Genomic DNA, 16,083 nt, shown 5'->3' with positions numbered 1-16,083 from the left:
ATTTACATTTGTAGAGTCAAAGAATCCTGTGATCTGACGTCTGAGTAAGTTAACAGATCAGAATCAGGGCCGCAGTCTCATTTTTCATCCTTGTGTTTTTCACTGATATCATCAATGTACTCACAGGAATGTAGTTGAAGCAGCAAACTGCTGTGACCTTTAATTACTTACTAATTATTACTTGAGGCTTATTCCACTGCCGTGCTGACTATAAGTCGCTCTCTATATCAGCAGCAGAGAAATCTGTCCTAAGAACAGAACCAAATGAATGGAAAATGCACTTTCGCTTACCTGGTCTCCAGTGGTACGTTACTGTTGAGCACCCAGCTGTCTTGTAGCTGCACTGACTCAGGGGTGGTCGGCCCATCCCCGGTGCCCGGAGCTGTGGCGTGAATGGGGTTTCGTCCCCCTCTCAGGGTGTTTCTGTTCAGGCTGTTGGCCGACTGGTGGGACAAGGTGTGGTGGTTGTGTGGAGGGGGGAGCGGAGGCCGTAGAGTGGACTGACTGTGGTGGTTGGCAGCCCCTGGATAAAGAGAAGGACACAGAGTCAGTTAAGAGTATCAGATCCAGGGACCGAAGGATTCAATTTCAAAAAATGTTTCAAATCGAAAGGTGGAACACAGATGTTATTTGATATTTTGTGTTTCTCTCTCTATGCCCAAAAAGTACAGCTCTTCAGCCAGCAACCAGCTTGACTGACATTACGTCACATCAGCAACCGGCCATCATTGTGTTCAGATCGGGTGTCTTATTTTTAAATAGTCGATAACCTATTTTAGTAGGAATTTCCAGCTTAATAGATGCATGGAATCTGATAACACCGCTTTCACATTTTTTGTTCACTGTTTTGTCTGTCTTATATTTATCCAGGTCTTCCACTCCTGTCCGTCTTTCACTGTTAATCCTTCCTGTTTTCTTCTTCACAACTAAGAGAAAGTGTATGTACGTGCCTGTGTGTGAGCCATATTAGAGCACTCAGCACAGTGTGCATGCTCCCAGACTTGGAGAACATGTCAGGTAGAATCCAATACTTGCCCCTCCAACACTGAGCTAATGGACTTCTGAGCGAGAGTGAGCTGAAAAACAAACCCGGATGACTCAGACAAGAAAACCCATTCAGACATCACCTTTATATCCCTGTCTCTCTCTCTCTCTCTGTGAATCAGATTTGAGCCTGTTCTTTGGTGTCTGTGTGTGTCTGCATGTGGGTTCATACAGAAAAATCTATATAGCACATACAATATAATATAGGTGAGTATGTCACAGTCGCATGACTTCAGTAATGTGCATACATTGGCCTGGAAGGTGCATGTGGTCAAAAAGTAGTTGATCAAAAACCACAGGGTTTAAAAAAAACAAACAAACAAACAAACAAAAAACAAAAAAAAAAAACTTGAAAAGGAATGAAAAATGTAAAAATTGTTCACAACTTGGCTCTTGCAACGTCTGTGTAGAAATGTTGATAATGTTACAAAACACACAGAATCACTGATGTTACGTTTGGCTTTGAATTCTGGCTTTACAACACAGTAAGTGTTCGTCTTTCAACTATACTACACATGATACTTTCATCGCTGTTTTACACATCTAAGCTTTGAATGCATTACAATGATTGTGTTTGTTTGCACGTTACCTTCCAGGGACTGATCAAAGGATGGAGTAAGCGCACATATGCTCACATATGTATGGGGTGAACGCAACCAACGCAAATGCCTTGTCAAGCTGTGTGATCACACTTGCCCTCCTCCATTTGTCATTTCTTCATGAATTAGATAAGAAAAGTATTAGTATGTTGGGAGGAAGAAAAGTGGATGTGTCACACCTTCCTGTTTGCTCTTCTGGTTTTCCAGGAAAGATATTCGAAAGAGGTATAAGTGATAGCAACTATGCACACATACGCGGAAATAAAAAAGTCAGAATGCATATTTAGAGGGCAGCTGCATCATGCAAACAAACCCTGGTAGAAAATGTATGTAAAACTAAATTTACTCCTTTCCCATTCTCTTCCTCCAGGTTGAGTGTTAAAGAGCAGAGAGGGGGCAACGAACTCTCTTAAAACTCCAGCTGTAATGGTGACCAGTTTGTAACGTGACCTGACTCCACTGTTTCTCCACTGGGGCACAGGTGTCAGCCGCATTGGCCTGAAGAACAGATGCTTGCGAGAGAGGAGAACAAGGGTGAAGAGGAGAAGTAGATGAGAGAAAGATGGACGGACCTGACCTCTGCTACACGGGAGAGACCCAAAACATCTGTTTGCACATGCAAAGATGCTCCTGGGAGAAACAGACACACGTCCATGCATACACACACTTGCATTTGCAAACACTACATGAAGTTACACACCTGGAGGAAAAGCTTGAGTCTTGCATCATATATGCAGAGTGCGAACTGCTACTTAAGTATGCAGAGTTTTATTTCTCCATCTCCTCCCTTGTATACACCCTCTGCTTTAGGATTGTTTCCCTCTTTCATCTTATTCTTATTTGCATTTTCTTTGCGTCCTTTACTGAGATGTAAAGCACTTTAAGATAAACTTTGTTTGTTAAAAGTAATAAATACAGGAATTGGACTTGGCCCCCCCTCCACCTTCTACAATGTCCTCTTGAATGTGAAATAGCTCCTACTTCACCACATCTGCATAAGTCCTTTCAACTAGTTTAAGCACAGAAACAGCAGACAGCACAAAGCCTTATAGTGGCCAACAAAAAAAAAAAGCCCCTGCATGCAAACATAAAGGCATGGACACAGCCCGAGTAATGCAAAAAATAAAAGTGGGCATGCCTCTGTTCACACACTATCCCACTATATCCCAAATTTAAGTATGCATACACAAAAGCAGGAGTTGCCTTTGTTCGCTTGCTTGCTATAAATATTGAACAGTTTTTTCATTCAAATTCAGGTGAATAATATATGGCACACCTTGTATGGAAGTGGAATACATGGTTATATATCCCTAGTTTTTCATGAAATGCTATGGTCATAGTGTGTGTGTTATTCTTCAAATGTGCAGCGTGTGTGTGTGTGTGTGTGTGTGTACGTCCAACAGTGCCAGGGAAGAAGTGCACTGTTCAACAGTCCAGCCACTGTTAGAGAGGGACTGAGTCACATCCGAATAAGATATGGCTCAGTCCATGTGACTGAGAGTCACATGTGCTTCATTTTGTAATGAAGAGTTTAACATTCAAAGAAAATAATGGAAATCCCACTATCTACAATCTAGCAGCAAATGCAATTACATATCACCAGATAATGTCAGAAAAATTTTAATCCTAAGAAAAATACTGCCTGCGATTCTCTGTCTGCATTTTCTCTATTCATCACCTTCTGGGACCACACGAATAGTCGTGCGTTGTCAGGTTACCTGGACTTAACTGTTGTATGATTGAAAAATACAGTTTGTTCTCTGCTTCATTGAATCAATATTTGAAGAATAAAGTACAAAAACACTCATTACAATGTACACTCTTGCTACTGCAGAAACAACCTGCTGTGTGAATGACTGACATAAAAAAAAAACCCCAAAAACAAACCAAAAAAAAAAAAAAAAATCACATCACTTTCTATACTCCAAATCTCAACCAGTCTATAGCAGGAGCTCAAAAAAACCTTGTACCTTGTAGAAGAGAGTATTTTACAGTATCTGAGACCAAGGCAGGACAGTGTCATAGTGGTTAGCACTATGTCCTCACAACAAGAAGGTTGTGGGTTCGGTTTCCAGGCCCGGTTCCTTTCTCTGTAGAGTTTTCTGCGTGCCTGTGTGAGTTTCCTCCGGGTTCTCTGGTTTCCTCCCAGCGTCCAAAGACATCATGTTTTGTTTAACTGGTGACTCTTAACTGTCTGTAGGTCTGAGTGTGAGTGGTTGTTGGTCTCTGTCTGTCTCTGTGTGTTGGCCCTGTGATGGACTGGTGACCTGTCCAGGGTGACCCCGCCCCTCACCCAGTGAGAGCTGGGATTGGCTCCAGCAGCACCCGTGACCCGGAAACAGATAAGTGGTAAAAGATGAATTACTGAATATCTGACACCAAATGATTTAATCTTTTCTGTCTTGGTGACTGAGGATGATATTTCAGTTTCACGTAGTTGAATCCCTAGAAATCGGCAGGGAAAACACGAGCATATGGCAAAGTAGAGCCTACCTGCAGCAAGGCAGAGGTAAAAGGCTGTTTCTTTTTATACTGTACACTTAGAAATCCTGATGAAAGCCACAGAAACACAAATCTGAGTAACCACTGGAAAGGGAAGCAGTACACAACAACAAGCATGCTTGAGGTAAATGGGTCCACTAAATTAAGATAGGAGACTTAGTCAGATGAATTGTCCAGTTTTAAAGTACAACCCGCAGGTAGGCTAATAGGAACAGCGGTTTTAACAGGGACCCGGTCTGATAAAAGACAAAACATGCAGCAAGGAAATAGAGCAATTAGGGAGCAGCCAAGCAGATCGCATTTTATTCCTCTTTATCTTTCCTCTCTCTTTCATTCGCCAGTGCACGTTAACAGCGATTGTAAAAAGATTTTCTCAACAGCTCGCAGTGTTGTTTTCACAGCCATGTTTTTTTGGCGAAGCACTGACTGCTGCTGAAGCCTGACCCAGTTTATTCTGTCCACTGTCCCCAGTGACTGGTGTGAGCGAGAGAGAGAGAGAGAGAGAGAGGTGGTCGGGGGGATTGCAGCTATAAGCTGGTGGGTTTGGCCCAGGCTAATCCCGGGAAGTTCATTATGCTCGCCAATTCAAAGCAGCCTCATTCAGCAGAGAAGCATTAGCCTGTCTGCTAACCTGCCACCCCTGTAAAGCATGCAGCGCATACACATATCATCGAGAGGCGGGGGCCGGCTGCACCACATTAATCTCAATGTGTGTGTATTTGGCCACCTGGCAGCAGGAGCAGACCAAGGCAGTTTGTTTTGTAGCCCTGGATGGGCAAATGTTTATTGACAATTTCTGTGGTTAACAGAGAAAAGTCATAGGGCAGGGTGCACAGCAGTGTGTGTATGTGTGTGTGCGTGCAAGCCAGCTGAAATGCCCATTCAGCAGTTAAAAAAGATCATTGCAGTGCTCAGCTTCCAGCACCCCGTCTGTCCTTGCTCCTTCTGTCTCCTTATTAATTCCTCCTTTTTTAAAAAGCAGCCGGGCCACCCTCTATTGTTTTCCAGACACTTTCTCTGTGGGCTAACTGCAATGCCACCCGCGTTTTGAGGCGGCATGTTCCTAAGGGCCTCTGTTTTTCATATGTCCTGTCTGAGAATGTCACATGCTCCTTGTTTGTCATTTTTCTCGGAGCTGAAACACAATGGAGGGAGAACTTGAGGTGAAACTAAGAGAGAGAGACATAAAACACACACATCTACACATAGGCTTTATGAAACACAAGCATAAACATTATGAACACATACGGGCACAATAAAAGAGATAAAGGTAAAGACATACATTTACTCAGGCAGGCACACAGACACACACATACACCGCCTCTGCCTTGGCTAGTCATCTCTGTCTAATTAGAAGGAAATAATCCGCCAGAGAAGAGTCTTCAGATCCAGCCAAAAACAAACAGTCTCCATGAACAGAAATGCATGTGTTCATTTCACCCACACACACACGCAAAATCATCCTACTGTTACACAAATGTCACCCTTACATAAGCACCATTAGGAAGCATAACATTAGCGCAGGAGAAGGGAGCGCATCTTTGTCGGGCCTTTGTTTCTGCAGATTTGTTTCAACAAAGCCATTAAACATTCATTGTTTCGGCAGTGACTTGAGGTGGCTTCCCTGGCAGCAGAAAGCAAGCCACTTTAGATGAGGCTCAGGCTAAAAATAGCTTTGCATTCCCCATGCATAATGAATGGCCAGAGACTGTGCTAATGCTAGCTCTTTCCAGGAGCGATCTGCTACGCTCCGTTTGGCCGCCTCAGCTCTCCTGGCATTCTAGGGGAGCGTTTTCCAGACAGGTGCGCTGAGCCAGACAGTATTCCCATATAAACACTCGCAGACCCAATTCCCAGCCAATCCTCAGAAACAGCGTTCCGTTCCCATTCACCTGTCATGCTTCACTAGGAACACAAGTCATGTCTGTCCACCTGTTAGCTTAGGTAATGGTGGACTACGCTACAAAAAAACACGAACACACACATACACACACATACAACCAGCATGCCGCTTCCTGAGGATTATCTCGCTGTGGTTAGTTTCTGCCTGGCTTGAAAAGGCTCATTTCCTGCCCAGCGTCCAGTCTCTACTGGACCACACAAAGACACACACATCCAGACGAGCACGCTCTTTTTACAGCACATGCATAAACAGTCGCTGCTTATAGGTGTTTTATGTCCTCACAGCCGTTCCTGTGTCTTCCTACATGCCAAGATGTGTTTATGCAGTGCCAGACTGCCACTCTAAACTCATTTAGGTCGATTTTAATGGATGCCTGAAGCCAAGGACTCTCTCTGCACCCATTAGATCAGGAGTCCTGGCTGAGAAACGTAGCAATTTGCAATTTCATCTCAATGTTTCACCCCCTCCATCCAAATATCTCTCTTTCACTCTATAAACTATCATCAGCTTACCCGCTTTTTTCTTCGTATTTCCCCTTATTCTTTTTGTCTCTTTGACTCCCAGAGTCTCTTTGGCTCTGTCTGGCTTTGAGACGCTCTCTCTGTCTATTTTTACTGGTGCACTGTGGGTGAATTTTTATCCTTGTCTTTCTCCATTTTGATTTTTTCTTTTTTTTTTTTCATGCAAGATCTCATTAAACAATTTTAAAGTCAAAGTTTGGCTTTCTCTATATGTGCTCCCATTTGCTACTTTGCGCCTCTTTTTCCCGCTTCTCTGTTGTTTTCTTTTCTGTCTCTTTGTCTCTCCCGCTCACTGGCTCTGTGCTTACATGCTCAGCAGAGACTGAAAAGAGTCCCCAGAACAGAAAGTGTGGGTGTATGTGAACAAGAAGGAGAGAAGAGAGAGAGTGTGCCTGCAAGCCTCACTCTCCCTCTTTGCCAGTGTCTGCCATTAGGGTGTCAGTGGCAGAGTGAATTTATTTGCTGTGCAGTTACTGGGCTAATGATTGATGTTGCCCCAGCAAACAGTAAACCAATTAGAAGGCTGATGTAACGTCATTTTAAAAGCCTCCTAATCACGTTGCTCTTGAACCTGGGACCCGGGCCTTCCCTAATGAAGATTTATACTGGATCAAAGGAGAGCCTAACGCCATTAACAATAGATTGTATTCCACCAAAAATCACATTAGGACTTCTCTGCCCACCCCTCTCCCTCCCATCAGGCCTCTGCTAAATATATCTGCTGATTACAAGTGCAGATGCACAGAGGAATGGAGAAACAGGGGAAGTGCGGGAAAGACAGGCAGGGAGGGACAGAGAGAGTGGGCCCATGGTAGCTAATTGTTGAGAATAAATGTGAATGCTGATGAATAAACTCATCACTGCAGATGCATGTTTTTGTGTGTATGGGCAAGAAAAATAGTTACGAGGTGCTGATATAAGCACACAGGGCGTCTAACAGCCAACAAGAGAGCGTCCAATGATGAAAATGAAAGCATAGAGCAGACGAAACTAACTAGTTTGTCTTTGCTACACCGATCCTCATGCTGGCACTTAAAATTCATTATCCCCTTACCTTTCACTTTCCAGTGGATTATTAATGTCATATGGAAAAGTAAGTACAAAAACATATCTACTCATTGGCAACCAAACTGCACTGCAGAGTGCAGGGGTTGCTTTTCCTTGCATCACTGTTTTCTGGCAACAGATGACAAAGGTAGGAGCACACCATTTAACGAATAACCAATTATCGGCTGAAATTTTTTTTTTGTCACAAAAGACGTGAAGTTCAATATTCTCTTCATTATTTTTTAGAAACTGATGGATTGTTTTCTTATTGTTAAAAGTATATAAATACAGATTCCTAAATTTATTTGTGAATGAGCACAGGATGGAGCAGAGGATACCTTTCCCTTCATATAAATCCATAGCTGATCATGTCTTCAATCAATGTCATTTAAGTATAATGTAAGTAGATATATTTTTTCTGATATCCAGCCGAGTGAACAAATGCTGAGTGCAGTGGAATGCAAACAAGCAGAAACAAAATGGCTAAAAGAACAAGATGTGACATTAAATTAAAGCGACGGTTTGCTTGGCATTTCACTGAGCAACGATTAAATCAGATCAGGAAATGGACACATGATGAGGTAATGCAGTGACCCAGGCGATGGATGACATATTGATGCATAAATGAAATGAATGAAAGAATAAAAGGGTGGATGAATGGAGAGGTCTCTTACCCGTTGAGGAGGTCTGGGCCCGGCGCAAATATGAGTCGTCTGGGTGGGGCTCCAGGTGAGAATGGGTGGAGTTTTTCTCCAGCAGGGGCACCTGGCATTCCCTGATCGGTGGAGACGGACCGGGGGAAGGGTGGTGGGGGGCGGACGAAGAGGGCGGAAGGGACGGAGGGAGCAGGGAGGAAGAAGAGGTCGGAGGGAGTGGGCGACCTGGAGAATGGAGGGAAAGAGAGAGGGGAGAGAAGAGGAAGGAGGACGGCGGTGCGTTAGACAAAACAGATGGCAATGATTGAGTGATACAGGGAACTGTTTACAAAAGCAGAATGGAAACCTGGATAATGTTGCTAATAAAATGTAGTACTTTTTAAAGCGTTTATGCACCTAAACTACAAATAAAAATATATTTTGTCTCCACCTCTGGTGTCTTTAGCCAGTAGTTTTGATTAAATTTATCCAGGCTTTACAATACTATATCTATCTGAGATACCTGGCTGCTGACACGGAAATGAATGAACCATACAATAATACATTTAGCAGTGGGGAAATCGCTTATTCTTATTCTGCAGGTAAAAATAAATAAATAAATAAATAAACAGCAAAACACAATACATCTGCATGATAGGATGTAAATATAAAGTGTGAATGATCTTTCTTACTTTCTAATAATTTGGATGAGCCACCCCTTTATAATTGGGAAAGGAAATTGATGCCGCAGTACAGAAATGCTTACAGAGGCTGGAGAGAGACGCGTATCTCCTAAATATATTAATGAGTGACAAAGAATTTTTGACTTCCTACAACAACCAAAACAAAATGATTAGCAGCATTGAGCATAGACCCAAGACAATCATTGCACACACATAAACTAAAGCCAACTTTAACAATCCCAAGATAAGGTTAAATGCTAAAACAGCACTTCAATGGTAACAAAATGTGCTGTAAAGTAACTCATTCATGCATCTACCTAAGGTTTGCACAGTCTTGTATAAAGTACCCAAAAGCCATACTTAAGTCACTTATTAAATACTACCTGAGTAAAAGTCTTTTTAAAACAAGTAAATGCTGTGAATGGAAAAAATATGTTTTTAAAAATATACTTATTAGCAATTTGCATGTTTTAAAACAACCAACCAACCAGGTAGGTACAGTTCCAGCTAAAAAAACAAAACAAAACAAATAAATAAATAAATAAAAACAACAAGGCTACCAATTGCTTTGGGCTTGGTGCCTGTAGGGCTGAGTATAGAGGACTACACAGTGCAGCACTGCTGAGTGGGAGCCAGTTTGCCCTCACTCAGACACTCAGACTTATTCGCTTGCTCACACAAACTCATTCAGAGTATTTGCAGGAATCCTGAATTTAATTTTAAGGATTAATTTTAAGATTTTGAAAAATTGTCAGGATTTTCTCGAAATATTTTAAGACCTCAGCACCACTTCAAGCTGTAAGCAGCAACACATCTTTAACATCTTTAACTAAACAACTTTAGTTTGCAATCAAATCTATCCAATACTATCAACTATCGCAGATCTGCTGTGAAGGAATGAAACTTGAACAAAAATTAACTAAACCAAAGTCTGGGTTTATTAAGATGTATCTTAGGTCACAGCAGGTGACACTCTCAAATGCTCGCATTATTGCTTGGTTACTATACACCACTGGGTTTGCACAACGCTACTGGTTACACAAGACCAACGAAAGAAATAGCTACAAATGTATATATATTTCATGATTTCAGTAGGTCAATTATTGGAATGAGATTGGGGATAAGAGGCCCTAAATCCATGGCATGATTGTCCTCTACATGTGCAAGACAAGAGAAAGTTAACAGCCAAAGCTTTAAATAGTAGGAGCCATGGGACATGTGGACACAATCAGGCTGTCCCATACACCAGAGAGAGAAGAGAGGGATATAGAGAATTCACTCTACTCTCCAAAGGTTTGGAATCAAGGACAAAGACAAATCTAATAAATTCTATTTAGAGACGGCTCAAAATATAGAATAATTATGTCTGCCATATTTGCAGCTCAATCAATCAACAATATGGTGAGAATGAGGCCACTGAGTCCAGCCAATCCACCGAAGGACTCAGGTTATTACAACTCGTAATTAGATAGTCAACCAAAGACGCTTTTTGACGCACAGATAATCACTTATTTTCTCCTGATTCTACATTCACAGAGATAGCCTCCAGCAACAGAAAGGTTTGCTTTAACTGCTGCTAAAAAAAAATGAAACCTTTTGTATCCCGATTTTAAAATCACATCTTGTCCTTCACCTTCTACTGAAGTGTCATGGGGATAGTTAGAAATAGGTTTGTTCATCTGTAGTTCTAATTTCATTTCAACTTCATCCATTCTTTCATTTGCAGCTAACAACTTGACAGGAAAAATTGAGAAAAAGTCTAGCCTTTCATTGAAGGGCCTCTCCCTTTATCAAACTCCCCAAACCCCACTTCCAAAAAAAAAAAAGAAAACAAAAACCTGAGGAGGTAAAGAAAGAAAATATTTGAGATCTTCTCAAAAAAAACTTAGAAGTTTTCAGAACATTCACAATAATACTTTTTTTCTTTCCTTTACTTAGTGACACTTCTTCAGGAAATAGATGTAGTGTGATTATAATTTGACAACATTCACCTTTCCATCACAGAGTATTGATAGAACTCAAAATGTGTAAAGGCCGTGATAGATGGGGGGACTCTTAGGCGATGCTGCATTATTGCGTGCATCAGGGAAGCAGTATCTGGGCAAGGGTGGGAGGGGAAGGATCAATGTAGGCATCGTCTAGGAAACGCAAAGCAGTTGGATATGGTCATTGCAGGCTGGCTCGAAATGGAGGACATTAATCATGAAAAAATATTTGTTTCTGCAAAAGTCCAGGTGTCAGCGAGGTTTTATAGAGATGCATTTGATAGAAAAAGAGGCAGAGTGATCCCTCTGTCCTGCTGTCCAGCTTAGAGCCTTTGCGTCACGGAAACCAGAGCTAGGATCGATCCACAGCGCCACGTTAACTACACCCAAGAGAGATGCCATCCTTGCCTTCTATTTAGGTATGTGTGTGTGTGTGTGTGTGTGTGTGTGTGTGTCTACGTGTGTGCCTGGTCAATCTCATCAAAGCAAACAGAGAAAAATGGATAAACAATGGCAAAGTAAACACTGTGGCCACCAGGAGGGAAGAGAAGGACGGCCAAAGATGGATGTAGAAGGAGGAACGACAGCAGGGTCACGGGGGCGACGGGGAGAACGGAGCGCCAAAGAAAGAGAGAGAGGGGGGAAATGGATTGAGGAAACAGAGGACATTCCATAAGCTATGAGCTGACAAAACTTATTGCCAATAAAAAACGAGGAAGAAAGCAATAGAGGAGATAATCAGGAGGGGAGGAGGCAATAACAGGGGACCAAACAGACCAAAACTTCAAATGATGACACGAATGGATCAGGGAATTGGCATATTTCACAGAACCTTTAATGAAGCTGTTGGTGACAAACGCGCATGTATTTGTGTGTGTGTAATGGCACACCTTTACAGTTTTCTCATTGATGTTCTATGTTTTCACTATGTGTCTGCACCGTTGCGTATGTGTGAAATCGTGCACGTGAGGTTATGTGTATGTCAATGTAGTTATTAATATTTTAAATCACTTTAATTACAAAAAAGGAAAAATTGCACTAGTTGGCCAAAAGCAATTAAGGGAACTTTAATCTCCTTAGCAATTATGCTGTGGGGCATCCTTAACTCAGTCATTTCTGCCCGCTACATTTCTAGAAAGGTCAGTTGAAATTGCTTTGTGTTATTAGAACAAAGACTTGGCAATGAGCTCACTTGGTTCTCTTGATGATTTGTTCGTTGTCATCCTTCAGCCGCCTCCCTGGCCATCTGTATACATCTCTTAATCCTTTCTCCGTGCAAGTCTCTCACTTTGAATCTACAGTTCTTTTGCAAGTGTTGATTAGTGTGAAAAATAAAGTGTATCATGGGAGAAAAACAAGACTGCAGCACTGTATTAAAAGCATTAGTGGGGTCCCCTGATGATTTGATAACAATGTAAAAAGAAACACTATGGTCACTGGTTTGCTGGGTGAGCACCAGCAGCTTTGACTTGCTTTTATGAGTCATACGAGTGCATAGGCTCTGTGTATGCCCATTGAATCATCTCAATGTGAGTTGTGTAATCTAGTCATTCTTTACCGTGCAATGGCAATACATGACAGACACCATTCTGATTATTGACTCGTCACTCTCCTTTCCTCTTCGTCTCTATTCCTATCCTTCCCTCCCTCCCCCGTGCCTTGCTCCGTCCATCCGTCCGCCCATCTGGCTGAGGTGAGGAGTGGTAGGCCGAGGAGAGCGGAGTGGAGCGAGGGATGGAGCGACAGCTGGAGCCCAGTCAGACAAGAAGAGACAAATTACCCCACTAACGAGAGCCATTCATCATCTCTTCATCGCTCCCTTCTTTCAGCCCCTTCTTCTTCCACACCTCTGTGTGAAATACAGTGCACCTGGATGGCAACTCCAGGAAAAAACGAAATAACATACCGATCTCTCATACAACTTTCCACTTGATGTTGTTGTCATGTAGTTGCTACTGGTTTGTGGTGCTAAGGCAATCAGCATGTGCTTCTATTAAAGGACGACGAGATGAGGGGTGGGGGGGGCAACAAGATAAGGGAGACGTGCAATGATTGAATGAGCGGTGTGCCGGGAAGAGGGAGGAAAAAGTGACACACCCATGCTGGCACATGCAGAGACTCATTACCATGGCTGCTGTCAGCACAGATGTTGGACTGAGGGGGAGCTGTCAGTCAGTGTGTGTATGGAAGTGTGCATGTTTGTGTGCGTGTGTATGTGTGATAGTGTCTGACAGCGATCTGAGGGCTATTTAGTGATGACAGCTGCTGACACAATGGGCCCTTTTCTCAATTTATCTATACAGTGCAATTTGTCTACTCCATCTCATCTCTCTTCCTGCAACCCCCCCCCCCCCTTTTCCTTTTTCTGAAATCATCACCTCCTGTTCCCTTCTCATTCACTCCTTTAAATATTTCCCATTTTGTGGGACTGCTACAAGATGCACACCTGTTGTTATCTGCTTTGTGTAACCAACAAATGGATATTGCAGACTATCCAAAAATGGTCGGAGTTCATCTGCTTCGTACCTCGAACGTTTTGTCCCACCACCTCCATGTCTTTTTTTACCCCTTTGTAATAAGCGTCACAGTGGAAACTGAGTGATAAAGTGAGTAAAGCGGGAAGGGAAAAATGAGAGGATGATTCAACAGACGTGTTTTAATTAATAAAGCTGGGCTTTCACAGCCTAAAGAGATGATTGTATCACTGGCTCTCCCTTTGATGTGTAACAGGGTGTCTGGGTTCGTCTCTGGCCTAGAGCTGTTTTCTGCCTCACGATCAGTTTCTCGCTTTCATCTCGCCTGCATCACTTCATCGCTGCACAACTACAGTGGCCCTCTTCCAAAACGGACTGATCCTCTGTGCACGCACACACACACACACACACAGCCCACAGCGCAAGCTGATGATGCCTTCTGGCTGGGAAACAGGTGCGGTACAGACTCGCAGTGTAACATTGTTTGTTCTACATTCCAGTGTTCCTCAATTTTAGTTTTTATATTCCTTCCAGGATTATAACTGAGAGGCTCATCACTCTCATTTCAACCAATTTCCCCAATTCTTTTAGCCACAATTTATCCTACTTTCAAGCTACTTCAATAATTTATCAGTTAACTTACCAGCTAAATTATATACTTAAAGGTAACTATTTCAATAATTAATCAATTACATTTTGCAAACTATGTTACTCACATATTACTTTTTAGGCATTTATCATTTGCTTTACTTTAATCACTTTAACTCAGTTTTAGCCCTTGTAATTCTAATCTATTACTGTTTCCTAACTGCTCTAACATTTGGATCAGCAGTAAATATTTTAAAATCAAAATTGTTAGCCACAATTATACTTGTTTAAAAGTAAAAAGCTTTACTGAAAAGTAAGGTGATAGTAGTTCAGAACCATTTGTTTACAAAAATGCTCCTCCATACACACCCCAGCTTCATGTAATCAGAAAAAAGTCTCATATATACATATATATTCATATATCACACATTATCATTTTGAGAACACAGGTGACGATGAAGGCAGGAGACAACAAAAGCTTTCTTTGCTTTGTTCAATCTTTTGAACAGTGAAATCAAACTCCAACTGTGCTCAGTGACTAAGGCCATTCAGAAATAATAGGCTCTGATGATTAGTTGCCTTTAAACAATATTTTTTGACCTTGATATAATGTGTGCACTGGAACAATGGAGACCTTTTACATACTATTATCAACAGAACTTTGAAAAGACAGATAATGAGATGAATCATTTAAATGCTGTGTTGCTCATCTAAACATCATCAAGAACAGTCATCAGCTATGACAGTTCAAAGAGACAGAAAGGCAAACCTCCTAAATCCTTTGAAAGAATTCAACAGGCCACTTTGGCACTTACAGTGCATGATAGCAAGCTGCAGCGGAATATCCCCACAGCATGAATTCAAACAGCATCATCGCTGACCAAGTCCAACAACTAGTTCAGCAGGTCATTGCCCACTCCTCTTCTCACTCAAGTGGCATTTCTTTCTTTCTTTTTTTTTTTTTTGCATGCCATTGCAAGCGATGCACTCAGCCTTTTGACCCAGACGCACTAACGCAGCTCAGCACTGATCTACTTCTACTAATTGAAACATGCTTCAGTGTTGCTGGGTAATGCAACCGTGTCTGTGTATCTATGTGGCTATACATAGCATTTGGATGCAAAAGCACACCCATGCTGTCCATTGTCAGATATGTCCACTGCGTAACTTGGGGCAACCATGGAGGCTGCATTACCATATAAATTACATCCATGTTTGTGCTGCCGTGGATTGATGGTATTGTTATGGATTCTTCACATTGGACCCTCAATGAAAACAATCAAAATAAATCGCCTCCTCCTCCCACACACACATGCATACGAGTGCATGCTCGCTTGTAATGGTGTGCAGATGTGCATGTGAGAACACACTGAAGTACACACAGACCTTTGACCCCAAGTGCAGATAGATAGACACCTATGCTTTTAGCTCTTCATTACCTCAGATCATGCTCCGTAACAATTAAAACAAACAGATCTGCAAGGGGGGAATGAATTTCCATTTATGTATTGGCAATGAGTAAAGAACTGACATCACACACAAGCTTTTTACTGCTGCTGTACTCAATAAACTACCCAATGCCTATTTATGCATCAATATGATAGCAGCATAAAAATGTTATTTCAAAGTTGAGGGCAGAAAATACAATAAGATATAAATCAGCAGCAAAATAATCATATACAGTACAGGCCAAAAGTTAGGACACACTTTCCTATTCATTTGAATGAGAAGGTGTGTCCAAACTTTTGGCCTGGACTGTATACTGTAAGTAGTGCAAAATACCATAATAGAATAACAAAAACTGCACAGAGTGGTGCAACAGAATAGATGCAGAAGTTAAAAAAGTCACACCATTATTTCCAAATTTCCTAGTATTTATAACTGTCCAGTAAATAAAAAAAAAAAAAATAAAATATATATATACATTTGTCGGCCAAAACTGTTATATCGTGTTAAATCTGAAGGCTTCACGTAGCTGGAAATTTATTCCATAATATCAGGAAGACTACTTCACATTTTCTCTTTCAAAACAGGTCAACAGTGATACATAGACAAGGTCTGTGATAGCTGGAGATGGTAATTGATCTTGGCACTTACAAAAC

The 16,083-nt window shown here is 41.8% G+C and overlaps 1 protein-coding gene across 1 annotated transcript in view; it reads right to left on the bottom strand.

Moving 5' to 3' along the window:
- Window positions 1–16,083, bottom strand: part of tenm2a (teneurin transmembrane protein 2a) — a 152,152-nt gene that overhangs the window by 52,865 nt on the left and 83,204 nt on the right. The window contains exons 3-4 of the mRNA XM_029511933.1: window positions 8,291–8,497; window positions 292–523 (exon numbers count right to left, since the gene is read on the bottom strand). Coding sequence (XP_029367793.1) covers window positions 292–523; window positions 8,291–8,497 — 439 coding nt within the window. The remainder of the gene's footprint in view (window positions 1–291; window positions 524–8,290; window positions 8,498–16,083) is intronic.

This window comes from Echeneis naucrates, chromosome 10 (genome assembly GCF_900963305.1).
Source record: "Echeneis naucrates chromosome 10, fEcheNa1.1, whole genome shotgun sequence".
Lineage (NCBI taxonomy): Eukaryota > Metazoa > Chordata > Actinopteri > Carangiformes > Echeneidae > Echeneis > Echeneis naucrates.
This window is presented reverse-complemented; position numbering and strand designations above follow the sequence as displayed.